We start from the raw sequence: 15,838 nt of genomic DNA, 5'->3' as shown, positions 1-15,838 counted from the left end.
AAAGATGGTTATTTTAACAGGGGCAACCTGGTGCTGAATTACAAGTGATGATAATTGACAATAACTCAAAATAACCGATAATGAAATAAGACTGTTCTATTCCATATATTTCTGTAATGACCAAAATCAGAACAGCAGTTGCCTCGTAGTGTGACAGTGAAAACAAATTAAACAATGTTCATAGTAAATTAACAAATGTCCTTAGCGCCTCCTCCTCGACAAGGAAAAACCACAAAACTCTTTGGAAGAAAGTAGAAACCTCATGGAGAACCACAGTAGGACAGATCCTACTCCCACAGAGGGACAGGCTGGAGATGGTCCAGGACACGCTTCCATTTGCAGATGGACTGAAGCCAGAACCACTCAGGAGGAGAGAGAGTGGTTCATCCAGTTCATCAAGACGTTCATCCAGGCAGATGAAGAGACGTTCATCTGGAGTAGAGACAACAAAACAAAAAGACACATTCTGAGCTGGAGTCATGCTGTGCTTCGATGTTTTCTTACTAACTAATAACTGGATTTATATAGCGTCTTTAATGACACTCAAAGCTGTTTACAATACGTTATTCATTCAGTCCACAGTACTCCAAACTATTATTTTAGCCATAGCTGCCCTGGGGCAGACTGACGGAAGTGAGGAAGGCAATGTGCGCAATCGGCCCCTCCAACCACCACCAATCACTCATGCACTCAATATGGGTGAAGTGTCTTGCCTAAGGACACGACATTTCCTCTGGCTGGCAGACTTTTCATTCTAGACTAATCAATGGCAAAATAGAAGAAATATATGACCCATTACAGAAAAGAATATCAGATATTTTAAATATATTTTGTAAATGGGTGAAGGTTGCAAGTCCTCCAGACTTGAGTGCTAAACCCCCCAAAAATATGTAGAGGTTGCACATCTTGATTTTTTTTTTCAAAATAGGCCAAAGATGTACTTCCTGCGGCAGCTGAGGAAAGCCAAGCTGACAGCGGCGATGATGGTGCAGTTCTACGCGGCCATCATGGAGTCCATCCTCACCTCCTCCATCACTGTGTGGTACGCTGGAGCCACAGCCAGGGACAAACAGAGACTACAGAGCATTGTGCGCTCTGCTGAGAAGGTGATCGGCCGCGAATTTACATCTCTGCAGGACCTGCACGTCTCCAGGACTCTGGGACGAGCAGATCGGATCACAGCCGACCCTTCTCACCCTGGACATGGACTATTTGAGCCGCTCCCCTCAGGCAGGAGGCCACTCCCCTCAGGCAGGAGGCCACTCCCCTCAGGCAGGAGGTCACTCCCCTCAGGCAGGAGGTCACTCCCCTCAGGCAGGAGGCTACGGTCCATCTGGACCAGAACCCCATTGGACTCATGAACACAAATCTGTGTACCAGTTTAATGGATGCCTTAGTTGATATATCTTGCTTTTATTATTGTTCATTGTTGTATGTTTCAAGTTCTTACGAATCTTGTGAATTTTGTTCACTGACAATGACAATAAAACTTTTTCGGATTCTGATTCTAGTGTTCATTGTTGTAATCCAGTATATTTCTCTGTGAGACAATTTTTCCAAAATATTGCCCCCTCTAGTGGGCATTGTGACCCTTTGAATCCCATAAAGTCTTTAAAGAGCATGGTGATCCATGATTTACTTCGTTGTAGTGTAGTGGCCATTGCATAGTCCATATTTCCTGTCCTGATGGCTGTTTCGTGTTCTAAAATACATTGTATTAGTTGTCTTAGTTTGTCTGATGTAGGCTAAGGCACAGAGGCACAGGAGCATGCATATAACGTTTGACAAGAGAAAACTTTCTCCCAGTATGAAGATGATTGGTAGGATTATTGCAGCAGGCACAATTGTCACATCGGTACATGCCTGGCAATGTCCAAACACTACAAAAAGGTAAATCATGGATCACCAACCTCTTTTTATGGGATTGAAAGGGTCACAATGCACACTAGAGGGGACAATGTTTTTGAACAAAAAATCTCAAATAGAAATGTACTGCATTTCAACATTGAACACTAAGGCACCAAATAAACTAAATGATGACTTCAGTTTGAAATGTGTCTTGGGCTAATTAAATGTGTTAATCATCGCTGTCAACGAGACAGAAAACACTACTGATTGATCTGCCTGGTAGAATCCTACAAAAGCCAGCCCAACAACAGGAAGGCTTCATGCGGAAAAATGCGTTTATTTGTTTGTTTTATCAAAATAAAAAGTTATGTGAGTATCTTATTCCAAACCTGCTTTTTTAAATGAATATGTGCAACCCCTACATATTCATTTAATAATTTTAGATATACTGTTTATATCTACTGAAATTTTGTGGGGGGGGGGGGTGTCCCCAGATTTGGTAACATTGTCTTCTGAATGTAGCTTTTAAATGGAAGTAGTAATGTTGTTTTAAGTTACTTACTTTATGAACGTCTTGATCTTATGCGTGGAAGAGATGGGCCGGAGAGCATCTTGGGAGAAAAACATGATGCAAATCAACATTCACAACCTGAAGGCTTCTATGGGCCTTCACACCTACAATTGTCTGACCTGGTAAGTCCAGTCCCTGTCACTGTTGAGGATGTACCAGCCAGTGTGGACTGAAGGAAATCGGTGAATCGGTGAAAAACCTGGTGGACTGCTCAGGCCCATATGCAAATGATGGCTGTAATGGTGGATGGCCTCATCAAGCCTTGCAGTATGTCATTGACAATCCAGGTATTGATTCACTGGCTTCTTACCCTTATGAGGGCATGGTAAGGACTCACTGTGCCAACGAAGAAATGATTAAGAGATTTGACCTAATACTGTGATTCTTGTGGCCTCTAGGAGGAAACCTGTCATTAAACAGGCTTCTTCTTCTATTGGGCCAATCTCCATTCCCATTGACGCTAGTGACATTTGTCAGTACAGATCTGGTAAGTCATGTTTGTTTGTTTATATTTGCTGAAATGTATTTGTTAATTTCTACCTGACTGGAGCCTATCCCAGTGACTTTGGGCCCAGTGACACCTTGGACTAGGGCCAGCTCGTCGCAGGGTTAATACAGAGACATACACACATACAACAATTTAATCTCACAGTTTAGATTTGCCAATTTGACCTAACACATGCAAGTCTTATGACTGTGGGAGGAAGCCTGATAACTCAGAGAGAACCCACGAGAAGAACATGCAGTCTCCACCCAGAGAGATCATGTGATGTCGGTCTGGCCGATGATTTCCTTATTGGGAGACAAGAGCTCTAACTGCTCTGCCACTGTGCACCCCATGTGTTAGTATTTATATCATTAATAATGTTCTTTATACCATCAAACTGTACCGGAAACAATCAGGCATTCTGAATACATCTTTTCGGTACATGTAATCAGTTACTTCCCAACTCTGTGAGCGGATGTTACCAATGTTGTTTAGCATAGTCATTTTATGGAGACATCCTTCACTATTAAAATCTGATTTAAAGTGACTGGTTGGTTAATGTTGGTGTTTAAGGTAAGGTATCTATTTTTTATGGTATAGATTTGATCAGTCTCAGGGAAATACCAGTTCATAGCCTTTTAGGTAAACGTCATGTGTTTTCCCTTTATTTGTAGGTGTTTACTACAATCCATATTGTGGGCAGGAATTAAACCATGCAGTGCTGCTTGTAGGTTATGGCACCGATGACATCACTGGACTCGATTACTGGCTGGTGAAAAACAGGTGAGACAGGTTTTTTTTTAAATTCAAGTAGTAAAGTATTGGCAAATATTATTGTTGTTCAGTATTCAATATTACAGAAAGTAATGGTAGATGGGTATTGTTTACTAATCTCTTTTCTTTTTGTAGTTGGGGAGAAAATGGCTACATCCGGATGGCTCGTAACAAGAATCAAATGTGCGGCATCTCATTGTACTCAGTCTTCCCTCAGTAAACACCAAAACAACGTGATCATTCTGTTTCCATATCTCTTCAGAACAATTCATCTTCTTTCGTTAATTACAGTTTCATATAATTGTGTTGTCAAATTAATGTATCAGGTCAAATAAATAGGAATCAATAGACCATAATAATACAATTACAGTCTACTTGTGTGAGAATGTGAACTGTTGCTGCTCCTTCTGACACTAGAGTCAGAATTGTAAGTGCATTTACAGCTGGCTGAATTCTTACATGTCTTTGCCATAATTTTCAATAAAGGTGCAAGTTACAATCTCTGAATGCTTTACTGTTTGCTGTTTTTTTTAAATATTTTTAAACATATTATTTTTCCCCAATTGATTAATTTGTGGTATAACAGAAATAATGTTAAAAACATTTGATCATGACTAAACAAATGCCCAAGACAGACCCCTGGTGGACAAACTGCAGAAGACAGTTGTTTTCCTTGTACCACAACTGGGTATTTAAAAAGACAGGAGTGTGAGCATATTGGTGTGATTGTTGTAGTGTTGTCAGAATAGTAAAACTATAATGATAACCACAATGATAATGAATCAAGACTAAATAATAGAACAATAATAGTACACAATAGTACATATTTAACAGAACAGACCACAGAGGGATTACCAATGTTTTTACTCAAAGCTGATTGTTAGACTCACCACAGTCTGACACAAGTGAGAGCCAGTGACAGCACACGACTTCTTGGTTTTACTACTGATTTATGACACTGCAACACTGGTTTACATACACCGAAAAATCATATTATAAAATGATTAGGCCTGATATACACAAAAGCCAAAGGGAAAATAACACAAATAGTAAGACACCACATGAGTCAGTGTCAATTTGAGAAAAAGACAAACCAGTCTATCAGGAAGAGAGAAGCATAGCTGGCATTAGTTAGTCTATTTATACATGTATTTCCTGGATGTGTGCAGTTTGTATTTGACCTGGCCATTGTGTGCTTTTTTTACTTCTTTAACTTTTCACACGCAACTAGGAACCCAGTTATTTTTTTTATTTTGTAAGCCCACATCAATTATAGTAAAATACATTTGAATAATGATCAATAATAACAAATGTGAAAATAAAAAAAACAATAGACTCTAAATATGCACAAAAAACTAAACTAAATAACTAACTAACTTGTTTTTGTTTATATAGTTTATGTACGTGGAAATAATACAACAAATTGTAGTTAGTATGTTGTGACTATGTATTTATTTATTGTTAGGGAGTGTCTGCAGAGCCGCGGCTCTCCAACCACGGCCTTCTTGTTAAGGGATTGGTTTTGAGACTTTTGCTGTATAAACATGGCTCTCTCTCAGTTGTACAGTTCAGTGTGTGATGTGGAGCCCTTCCCCAAGGCTCGCACTCACTACTTTTACTTTCATTCTCCAAACTCATCCAAACTCGTGCGGTGCGTCAGGTGACACTGAAGAGGAACCTGGAGGAAGCCACTCACACAATAAAACCGACACAACACAGCGCCAGAGGAACATTCGCCTTCTGCAGAGATGAAGTCCACACGCACAGGTGAGCACGAGTGTGTTTCTTTTCCCTGTAATGTCAGACATGCAACCAAACGTGTTACTGAGCTGAAGTGACTAAACAAGTCTAAACTTTACCTGCCAAAAACTATGGACAGCATTTAAATATAACATATAACAGTAAAGTGTTAAGAAGTTCAAATGGAGTTAAACCGACCACACATGTTTAAATAATAGGCATAAGAAAACAGTTGTGTGTCTGGAGTTATAGTAAAGTGTGTGATCATATTTATTTTTTCAGTCAATTATGTTTTTGATTCATAGACTACCATTGGGTCATGAAAGGTCCGTGAATATCAAGTTTTAACAAATGTCAATCCAGATGAAGATAACGTGATGTTTGTAGTTATTCTTGAGTATATTTTCATTGAGTATAAGTTTTTCATAGAGTTGGGATATCATAAGAAACATTGCTTTATATCATCTACTAAAACTTTAAAAAGAGGCAAGTGCAGATTAAAACACTTTTACAGTTAATGCTCCATACAAAATAAATACTTCAGAACGTTTGTGACTGAGGAAGGAGTTTGCCTTCCTATTTGAATCTAGATGAATAGATAATACATTAGCAAAGGCAGGGCTGTTCCCTGAAGATAGAGCTTAGTCAGCTCAGAGCAGCTCCTTAGATTGAAAATGACAGTTCTGTTTAAACAGTGACGACCTGTAGGAACCTTTTCTACAGCGAATCACTGGATGAATTTATTGTGCGTAATAATCAACATGTTTAGCACATTTCTGATGGATAGTTCTCACATAACCTTATATTATCATGCAATTAATTAATTATTTCTGTATTTTTACTGTAACTACTGCTCTTTCTGAATCACAAAACTTGTTCAGCTCACTCAGATAACAATTATTTGATTATGGAAGTGTTTTAGACCTGAGAAGTGATGTCTGAAGAATTATCTAGATTTTAGTTTATTTAAAAACAGAAGCAGTTAAAAGTGTATTTCACTTCTTTCCACCAGTTTCAACTTAGTGTAAAGTGACAAATATTAAATAAATCCTCCCCAAACTCCCTGTTTGTAATTCCCTATGTTGCCAGTAGATGGAGGTCCAACACAATTCTTGATGAGGGAATGTCTCACAGACATAAAGTAATTATTTAAAGGCAATTTGAGAAATCAGGCGGAAGTGCGCATGCACACTCCCCATGCGGACTGATACAACACACACGTGCGTTTGTTTATTAGCGAGACGGATCACATCGCAGGACTAATCGGCAGTCCACGCCACGAGGAAATAAGACTCAGATTTGGGCCAAAAAATTCGTCCATTAAACCTTTAAGTTCTAAAACATGAGATGTCAAAGTAGAGGTACTCGGGTGCATGTTTAGAGGATAATAACAATTCAAATACTGCATAGTATGTGTCCTTAAAGTGTCGCTCTGTCACATCTGTGGACATTTGTCTTGCAGGTGTGGTGGGAGTCTGGCTGCTGGCTCTTCTCTGTGCCACAGTTTGGGCTGAGTTTGACTCCAGACTGGACCAGCACTGGGAGCTGTGGAAGAAGACTCACCAGAAGAAGTACCAGAATGAGGTGTGTGAAAGGAATTTGCTCTTAACTTTATTTATATAACACAATAGCTACCGGTATATAATGCCAAAGACAGTTTGGATTTACTCAGACATCATAGTCATTTAATGCCCAAAGTCACTGGGATAGGCTCCAGTCACCCGTGACCCCTAACCGGATAAAGCAGTAGAAAATGAATGAATTAATGAATGAATCATAGTCATTTATGACAGAGGGAAATTCAAAAGAACTTACAAGCTCTTAGTTATGTAGTTTTACTCAACCGTATATTACATATATGTTTTACTGATAATAATCTTACTTTTACTGCTAACTATAATTTCTTTATACATGCATATATATAAGGAATGAGACCAGGCGCTGAGGTATTTTAATATATATATATACATATATATATATATATATATATATATATATATATATATATGTATATATATATGTATATGTATTAATACTAGTTGAATGAAATATGCTGTTATTAAATCGAAATGTTTTTGATTGTTTAGGTGGAGGAGATGGGCCGCAGAGCATTGTGGGAGAAAAACCTGATGCAAATCAACATTCACAACCTGGAGGCGTCTCTGGGCCTTCACACCTACACTATGGGCATCAATCAACTGTCTGACTTGGTAATTGCTAATTAGGTTTAATATTAACTCTTAAAATTGGTGTAAACTCATCAAAAGAACCCTTGTTTTGTTGTTTGGACATGTTTTATTATTCTGAACTCTTCAAGGTTTTATACTAATGTCAATATGTTGTCTTTTAAGTTACAGAGGACATATTTAACATGAATAACTGAGGCTGTTGCTAATTAAGGTCGTTCAAATTATGATTTAGATTTGATTATGATTTATGGAAGCCTAAATGTTGTTCTAATCCCTTTCAGAGTCACTACATCTATTTTATCTGACCTTCTGCACACAGTCCTAACATGTACTTTCCTTTTTTACTTCCCAAATAAATTTTCCATTATTACTGCATACAAAAAACTCACATACCAAGTAGGAAGTAAAGCTGGGGTACAGCTGAAAGCAGCGCGCTGATTGGCTGTTCTTGGGGCGGTCGGCACAGACCTGAAAAAGCTGTTCTAAAGCTGAGCCTTTGACAGGTTGATTTTACTTTTCTATATATATATATATATATATATATATATATATTATTTTCTTAATTATTATTATTTATTTATTCTTTCATAAAAAATATTGAAGACCATTTAATAGTTTCCATAAAATCCAGAGCTAAGAGAACTAATTTAGAGGAACAGAACAAAACCAACACAGCAGTGTCTAACTGTAAAACAAACTGAAATTGAAGAAGTTTGCAATTGACCAAACTATGCACCTACTGTATATAAAACCAATTACATTAGTCTTTACTCAAATTGGCTCCACTAAGATGTCACTTTTACTATGTAGCTAATCTGCCTTCTGACAAACATAAGTTAAGATTTATGTTGCTAAAACTACATTCATTTGGTGCTTTTATACCCCCATAGACAAAAGAAGAACTGCTAAGAATATATGCCCCTCTGAAGCTTCCCAAAGACTTCAAGATGATCCCTACCCCTCTCCAAGCACCAAAAGAGGAGATGCCAGACAGTGTGGACTGGAGGAAATCTGGCTTAGTGACTAAGGTCAAAGATCAGGTAGAAAATACTTTCCACTTATTTATCTCTGGTACAACAAAGGTACAACAAAGTCAACATTTTGATTTTGCAGGGCGGATGTGGATCATGCTGGGCCTTTAGCACTGTGGGGGCCCTGGAGGGTCTGTTAGCCAAGACCACAGGGAAGCTGGTGGACCTCAGCCCCCAGAACCTGGTGGACTGCTCAGGCCCATATGGAAATTTAGGATGCAATGGTGGATGGCCTCATCAAGCCCTTCAGTATGTGATTGCGAACCAGGGCATTGATTCTGAAAACTTCTACCCCTATAAGGGCCAGGTAAGGACTTCTGCAAAATAAGCCAAGTCAGCATAAAGTTGGGGTCCTTTTTGGAAGCTGCACTGCCTCTTAAGACATACCATGAGGAAAGTAAGTATTTGAATACCCGAGGATTTTGCAAGTTCAGCACTTAGAAATTATGTATGGATCTAAAATTTTCATCGTAGGTGCAGTTCGACTGTGAGAATCTAAATAACAATCTTTTCCATAAAGTATTTGTATTACATTTTTGCAAATAAGAATTTGAAATTCTTGAGAAAAAGATATTCAATGTCAATATTTGGCCTTTTTTTCCTATTACAGAGATCAAACATTTCCTGTAGTTCTTGACCAGGTTTGCACACACTCCGTCAGGTTTCGGGGCTTTCGCTGAGCAACACGGAGTTTCAGCTCCCTTTAAAGATTTTCCATAGGGTTTAGGTCTGAAGAATGCCTAGGCCACTCCAGAACGTTAATGTGCTTCTTACGGAGCCACTCCTTGGTTTTCCTGGCTGTGTACTTCGGGTCACTGTCATGTTGGAAGACCAGCCACGACCCATCTTCAATGCTCTGACTGAGGGAAGGAGATTGTTGCCCAAAATCTCGCAATACTTGGCCCCATTCATTCTCTTCTTAATACAGTGCAGGGACAGTCATCTGTCCCCTGTGCAGAAAAGCACCTACAAAGCATGATGTTTCCAGCCCCATGCTACACAGTAGGGATGGTGTTCTTAGTAAATGGAGTCTGATTGATTGTGGGGTGGACATGTGTCTTTATGCAGCTAACTCGATCATTTACATTATTAAGTGGAGTGAGGTGGACTTTTTAAAGGCAGACTAACAGGTCTTTGAGAGCCTGAATTCTTGCTGATTGGCAGGTGGTTAAATACTTATTTGCAGCACTAACACACAAATAAATTATCTAAAAATCATACAATGTAGAAATACACCTATGATGAAAATTTCAGACCCCTCTATTAGTTCTAAGTGGAAAAACTTGGAAAATTGCAGGGTGTCCAAATACTTATTTTTTTCTGTATATGGGTTACAAAACACCAACTCAGTTTCTCCTCTTCTCAAACAGTGACAAATGGCAGGAGGTGCATTAAAAAGATTAGCTGCTATTCTAACTCTTTTATAGCTCCCCAAAACTCTTCTATTCTTTATATGCATGAATTTGAATGCACATTTTTCAACTGTGTTATTTATTCTTTATCAATTCATTCATTTATGTATTTATTTCAGGAACAGTGCATATTAATAAACGTTTCTGTTAATATGCCAGAATTTGCCAAAAGGCTATTTTTCATGGAATAAAAAACAAGCAAGGATTTCACATAGAAATAAGAAATATTTACACTATTTACATTATAAGACTCAGACACAGCAATCATCCAGGTTCAGACAACAGACACATACACGAGCAGATACACACCCTATAGAAAACACACACACACACACACACAGACACACCCGTACATGGCAAGTGGCCTGCAGGGGGCAGCAGAGAGAGCAGGTGCAGTTAGTGTTGACAGATCGGCTTTGCAAAGATCCATTGTTTTAACTGTGTTTTGAAGGTGTGATACGAGTTTGTATTTCTGATGTTTGTGGGTGTGAGGTTCAAGTCAGAGGCAGCGCGGACAGAAAAAGTAGTTTGACTGAAGGTGCTTTTCCTGAAGGGGATAATGCAGTCCCCTCTCGCTGCTCCTCTGGGTCAGCTGCTCCTCTGGTTCTGCTGCTCCTCTGGGTCAGCTGCTCCTCTGGTTCTGCTGCTCCTCTGGTTCTGCTGCTCCTCTGGGTCAGCTGCTCCTCTGGGTCTGCTGCTCCTCTGGTTCTGCTGCTCCTCTGGTTCAGCTGCTCCTCTGGGTCTGCTGCTCCTCTGGTTCTGCTGCTCCTCTGGTTCTGCTGCTCCTCTGGTTCAGCTGCTCCTCTGGGTCTGCTGCTCCTCTGGTTCTGCTGCTCCTCTGGTTCAGCTGCTCCTCTGGGTCTGCTGCTCCTCTGGTTCTGCTGCTCCTCTGGTTCAGCTGCTCCTCTGGGTCTGCTGCTCCTCTGGTTCTGCTGCTCCTCTGGTTCAGCTGCTCCTCTGGGTCAGCTGCTCCTCTGGGTCAGCTGCTCCTCTGGGTCTGCTGCTCCTCTGGTTCTGCTGCTCCTCTGGTTCTGCTGCTCCTCTGGTTCTGCTGCTCCTCTGGATCTGCTGCTCCTCTGGTTCAGCTGCTCCTCTGGATCTGCTGCTCCTCTGGTTCAGCTGCTCCTCTGGGTCTGCTGCTCCTCTGGTTCTGCTGCTCCTCTGGGTCAGCTGCTCCTCTGACTGATCATGAATGACTTTGTACAATAGACAGAGATTTGAGTATTTGACCATGTTCTCCAAAGTGTGTTTGTGTCGTATGGGGCAATAGGTAGTGCAAAGCAAAAAACATCCCAGAGTGTCCACCTGTGTTGCAATCTTCTTGAAAACTGTTCACTTATGCGGGGGACTGAGAACATACCAGCAAATCCTAGTCTTTTTGAAACGTTTTTAAAATTGCAGAAAAGGGCTGGGGGTTGGGGCAAAGCTCCTTTATTAACTTTTATGGTTTATTATGAAGGTTTATGAACAAAGACAAGGCAGAATATTTTTAAGTGCCATTTACCACATCCAATGATCCTATTTTATTAGGTGTGTAATGTCCACTTTCTGATTCTGAACTTTTCCCTTATAACTTTCATGTGGATCCAGCACCAGGGCTGAGCAGTTATTATTATTCTGATTGTTGTTTTGGTCTGGAGAGCTTATGTTAATGAACATAAATACACTGTAAACACGCCAGAGTGTTGCTATGAGCTCATTTCCATCCGTTGTCCTATTCACTCTCACAAACTCACTCTCATTCATAGTGTACATCAACAATGATATGATCACTTTGTTTACCTCATGTTGATCAACTTTTATTCTCAATTTCAGTTTTTTCTTAAAACAAGCAATAATAATTTAAACCATAAGGTTCATGAACACTGAGCATTTTAAATGAATCAATGAAAACGTCAGTTAGATCTCAAATTGTTTCAAATTTTAATAATTGCCCTTTATTTATATTTTTTTACAACTTCTTTAATGCACTGTATGGTACATCATTTTACACTATTATAATGGAAATAATGGGGGTCTTCCCAATTGTTCCTTACCTCACACTGATTGTTGTCATCTCTTGTTCAGGATGGCACCTGCCGCTATAACCCGACATACCGAGCAGCTAACTGTTCAACCAATAACTTGGTGAACAGGGATGAGCTCTCTCTTCAACGTGCAGCTGCTGTCATCGGCCCAATCGCAATAGGGATTGATGCCTCTGACATATTCAACTACCAATCTGGTAAGTAAAGATCACTTTTGTGAGTGTAAACTGGTAAAGTTGTGCTATATAATATTAATAATAATTAATTCATTAATTTCATTTGAGGTGTGTACTACAATCCGTCCTGTGGAAAAGGGCTAAACCATGCAGTGCTGCTCGTAGGTTATGGCACCGATGACACTACAGGGCTGGACTACTGGCTGGTCAAGAACAGGTGAGATGAAAAAATCATGTATATTATTTATTTTCAATCATCCGGTCATTTAAAGTATCTGCTCATTGAGGTTCAGTAGAAAAGGACACTCAATGTTTCTGTAACTCACTTTTTCTTTCAAAATTCCAGCTGGGGAAAACTTTGGGGTGAAGAGGGCTACATCAGGATGGCACGCAACAAGGATCAGATGTGTGGCATCTCAATGTATGCAGTCTATCCCGGGTAAACGTCACAAAGTAGATGTTTTTAAGTTGCAAAAATCATACTCTTCCTTGATTTTTGGACATCCCTTATATATAGACTATGTTGATTTATGTGTTGTATCATTGATTGATTTCGTGTAAATGACAAAGCTATGTGAAATTACGTTCATCATAATAATAGATTGGAAGCATGTATGTTATTCAGGTATTTGGGCATTTTTAATAAAGAATTTGGAATGAATCGCTTCACACAATTTCACAATTTGAGTATTATGTTTTGTTCATTTTACTGGATCATGGGAGTCATTATCTGGACATATTTGTTTGATAATCATGTTATGATCTTGTGTTGTCATGTGTTGCTGCATAATCGGTCTCCTTCTGCAGAGCTTATACAGTATTTTAGGTTTTAGACCTACTACAGGAGAAACAAAGACTATACTGTAGGTGCCCAGCAGTCTGAATATTGCATAAAACTTTGAATACAGCCCCACCGTGGTATACAACAGAAAGTAAATATATTTTATGCAATCATCTAATAATTCCAAAAAGTTGCAAAATGGAATCGTCCAGTATCGGTATCGGCCAATATTGACATATTTCTGGCTGGCTCCGATATAGAAGTGCAATTATGCTAAAAATATGACAGTTCGTTTACATAATCTTGCAATAAATAATTATATATTCCAGATAAATGCATTATGTTATTATTTGTTATAATTTAGTTAAGTGAAAAGTTAATTTGTGAGCTTTATTTCAACTCGAAATAGATTTGTGGTCCTATGGGAGTTTTAAAATCGAAATATTGGTATCTGCAAATGTCGGCTTTTGGCCAAAGTAGCAAAGCAAATATTGGGTATCGGGATCGACTCACCCACACACAAAAAAATGAATTCATATTGGCTCATCCCTTGTTGTAAATGCAGCATGTCATTATTGTTCAATGTGTGACAGTGTGAAGACACACATTTGAAATTAACCTGATTTGAACCTTTACCTGTGACTAATAGTTCAATTCATCACAGCCAATGAGTTATTCTTAACCATTGCAGAGCCTTTATTTACTTGGGTGTGCAATGTCTACCTTTCACCTGCAGTCTGACCTTGGGCTGTATTCACACTTGCAGATATAAAAAATGGGACCTGAACTAAGTCTGGATTTACTGTACAGGACCTAACTAACCCCCTGGTTTGGAACTGGATGAAATGTGCACAAACTACTGCAAAACAATTAGAGGTGATTAAACTGTATAATCCTGATGATAGACAGGAGAAAAGAGAGTGTTATTAAATGTAAATGTGCTTGTGAAAGGATGAAAAGTGGTGCTGAAATGAGTCAAGATGACGTGACCGATTTGGTGTGTATATGAGGTGGCTATGGTGTGTAAATTAGGTGTATATGGTGTGTGTATAAAGTGTATATATGAGGTGTATATGATGTGTGTGTATATGTGGATATGGTTTGTATATGAGGTGGCTATGGTGTGTAAATTAGGTGTATATGGTGTGTGTATAAAGTGTATATGGTGTGTGTATGAAGTGTATATGAGGTGTATATGGGGTGTATATGAGGTGTATATGGTGTGTATATGGGGTGTATATCAGGTGTATATGGGGTGTATATGAGGTGTATATGAGGTGTATATGGGATGTATATGAGGTGTATATGGTGTGTATATGGGGTGTATATGAGGTGCATATGGGGTGTATATGAGGTGTATATGGGGTGTATATGAGGTGTATATGGTGTGTATATGAGGTGTATATGGTGTGTGTATATGAGGTGTATATGAGGTGTATATGAGGTGTATATAAGGTGTATATGGGGTGTATATGAGGTGTATATGGGGTGTATATGAGGTGTATATGAGGTGTATATGAGGTGTATATAAGGTGTATATGGGGTGTATATGAGGTGTATATAAGGTGTATATGGGGTGTATATGAGGTGTATATGAGGTGTATATGAGGTGTATATGTTGTGTATATGAGGTGTATATGGGGTGTATATGGGGTGTATATGAGGTGTATATGGGGTGTATATGAGGTGTATATCAGGTGTATATGAGGTGTATATCAGGTGTATATGAGGTGTATATCAGGTGTATATGAGGTGTATATGAGGTGTATATGGGGTGTATATGAGGTGTATATGAGGTGTATATAAGGTGTATATGAGGTGTATATAAGGTGTATATAAGGTGTATATGAGGTGTATATGTTGTGTATATGAGGTGTATATGGGGTGTATATGGGGTGTATATGAGGTGTATATGGGGTGTATATGAGGTGTGTATGGGGTGTATATGAGGTGTGTATGGGGTATATAAGAGGTGTATATGAGGTGTATATGAGGTGTATATGAGGTGTATATGAGGTGTATATGAGGTGTATATCAGGTGTATATCAGGTGTATATGAGGTGTATATCAGGTGTATATGAGGTGTATATCAGGTGTATATGAGGTGTATATCAGGTGTATATGAGGTGTATATCAGGTGTATATGAGGTGTATATCAGGTGTATATGAGGTGTATATCAGGTGTATATGAGGTGTATATCAGGTGTATATGAGGTGTATATCAGGTGTATATGAGGTGTATATCAGGTGTATATGGGGTGTATATGAGGTGTGTATGGGGTGTATATGAGGTGTGTATGGGGTGTATATGAGGTGTATATGAGGTGTATATGAGGTGTATATGAGGTGTATATCAGGTGTATATGAGGTGTATATCAGGTGTATATGAGGTGTATATCAGGTGTATATGAGGTGTATATCAGGTGTATATGAGGTGTATATCAGGTGTATATGAGGTGTATATCAGGTGTATATGAGGTGTATATCAGGTGTATATGAGGTGTATATCAGGTGTATATGAGGTGTATATGGGGTGTATATGAGGTGTATATCAGGTGTATATGAGGTGTATATCAGGTGTATATGAGGTGTATATCAGGTGTATATGAGGTGTATATCAGGTGTATATGAGGTGTATATCAGGTGTATATGAGGTGTATATCAGGTGTATATGAGGTGTATATCAGGTGTATATGAGGTGTATATCAGGTGTATATGAGGTGTATATGGGGTGTGGGGCAGATGGGAGGAATTAAGATGGCCGTAGCTAGAATAAGTTGCAAAAGCATGAGCTGGAATAAG

The 15,838-nt window shown here is 39.0% G+C and overlaps 1 protein-coding gene and 1 pseudogene across 1 annotated transcript; both read left to right on the top strand.

The window, feature by feature from the left end:
- Nucleotides 1–1,859: 1,859 nt before the first annotated feature.
- On the top strand, nt 1,860–3,957 carry LOC140373996 (cathepsin S-like; annotated as a pseudogene).
- A 1,318-nt stretch (nt 3,958–5,275) lies between these two features.
- On the top strand, nt 5,276–12,916 carry LOC140373491 (cathepsin S-like). Its single transcript, XM_072460013.1, has 8 exons — nt 5,276–5,447; nt 6,883–7,004; nt 7,508–7,630; nt 8,500–8,649; nt 8,723–8,947; nt 12,120–12,276; nt 12,364–12,472; nt 12,602–12,916. The coding sequence occupies exons 1-8, from the start codon at nt 5,429–5,431 to the stop codon at nt 12,696–12,698; spliced, it is 1,002 nt and encodes a 333-aa protein (XP_072316114.1). The 5' UTR covers nt 5,276–5,428; the 3' UTR covers nt 12,699–12,916.
- The last annotated feature ends 2,922 nt before the right edge of the window (nt 12,917–15,838 follow it).

Source organism: Eucyclogobius newberryi, unplaced genomic scaffold (assembly GCF_026437365.1).
Source record: "Eucyclogobius newberryi isolate DKJ021-1_F unplaced genomic scaffold, fEucNew1.0.hap1 SCAF_3, whole genome shotgun sequence".
NCBI lineage: Eukaryota > Metazoa > Chordata > Actinopteri > Gobiiformes > Gobiidae > Eucyclogobius > Eucyclogobius newberryi.
This window is presented reverse-complemented; position numbering and strand designations above follow the sequence as displayed.

Bases quoted from the DNA above. Each gene is read 5' to 3' on its own strand.
- LOC140373491 (XM_072460013.1), top strand. The intron at 7,631-8,499 runs GTAATTGCTAAT...ATACCCCCATAG, and splicing joins TCAATCAACTGTCTGACTTG to ACAAAAGAAGAACTGCTAAG. The intron at 12,277-12,363 runs GTAAGTAAAGAT...ATTTCATTTGAG, and splicing joins CATATTCAACTACCAATCTG to GTGTGTACTACAATCCGTCC.